Genomic DNA, 456 nt, shown 5'->3' with positions numbered 1-456 from the left:
TTTTTTTCCCCCCGCACGGATTCTGTGGAGCTATACCGAGCCGAGCCGAGCCGAACCGAGCCGAACCGAGCCGAGCCCGGACCGCGTTGCAATGCTACTCCCGAGGCTGCCGCGCTGACAGACCCACGTTGTTGTTGTTGTTGTTGTTGTTGGTATTGACAGCGGGGGGGAGGGCAGGTTGGGGTCGGGGGGCCACAGCACACCTGCCACAGCACACCTGCCACCGGACTGTACACAACTTTTATTTTCGCGGACGAACGGAAGTTTCGCGACCTCTTCGAGAGTGATTTTTTTTATTTTTACTTTTTTTTAAATTTATTTTTTCTCCGTATTTTTTTAACCTGACAGGAAGGCGACACGGCGGCTTCCGTTGATTTGTTGTCTTTGCTTTGCTATCCGATGGATATTCACTGCAAGACGGACCCCTTCACGGCCATGCACCGTAAGTAGCACAAC

The 456-nt window shown here is 52.6% G+C and overlaps 1 protein-coding gene across 1 annotated transcript in view; it reads left to right on the top strand.

The window, feature by feature from the left end:
- The first annotated feature begins 399 nt into the window (after positions 1-399).
- The window catches only part of LOC133558429 (paired box protein Pax-2a-like), a 90,573-nt gene continuing 90,516 nt past the window's right edge, over positions 400-456 (top strand). Inside the window, exon 1 of the mRNA XM_061909816.1 lies at positions 400-442. Within this exon, the coding sequence (XP_061765800.1) occupies positions 400-442 (43 nt within the window). The remainder of the gene's footprint in view (positions 443-456) is intronic.

The sequence above is a fragment of the Nerophis ophidion genome, linkage group LG08 (genome assembly GCF_033978795.1).
Source record: "Nerophis ophidion isolate RoL-2023_Sa linkage group LG08, RoL_Noph_v1.0, whole genome shotgun sequence".
Taxonomy (NCBI): Eukaryota; Metazoa; Chordata; class Actinopteri; order Syngnathiformes; family Syngnathidae; genus Nerophis; species Nerophis ophidion.
Note: the sequence above shows the minus strand (reverse complement) of the source record. Positions and strands in the feature narration are given on the sequence as shown.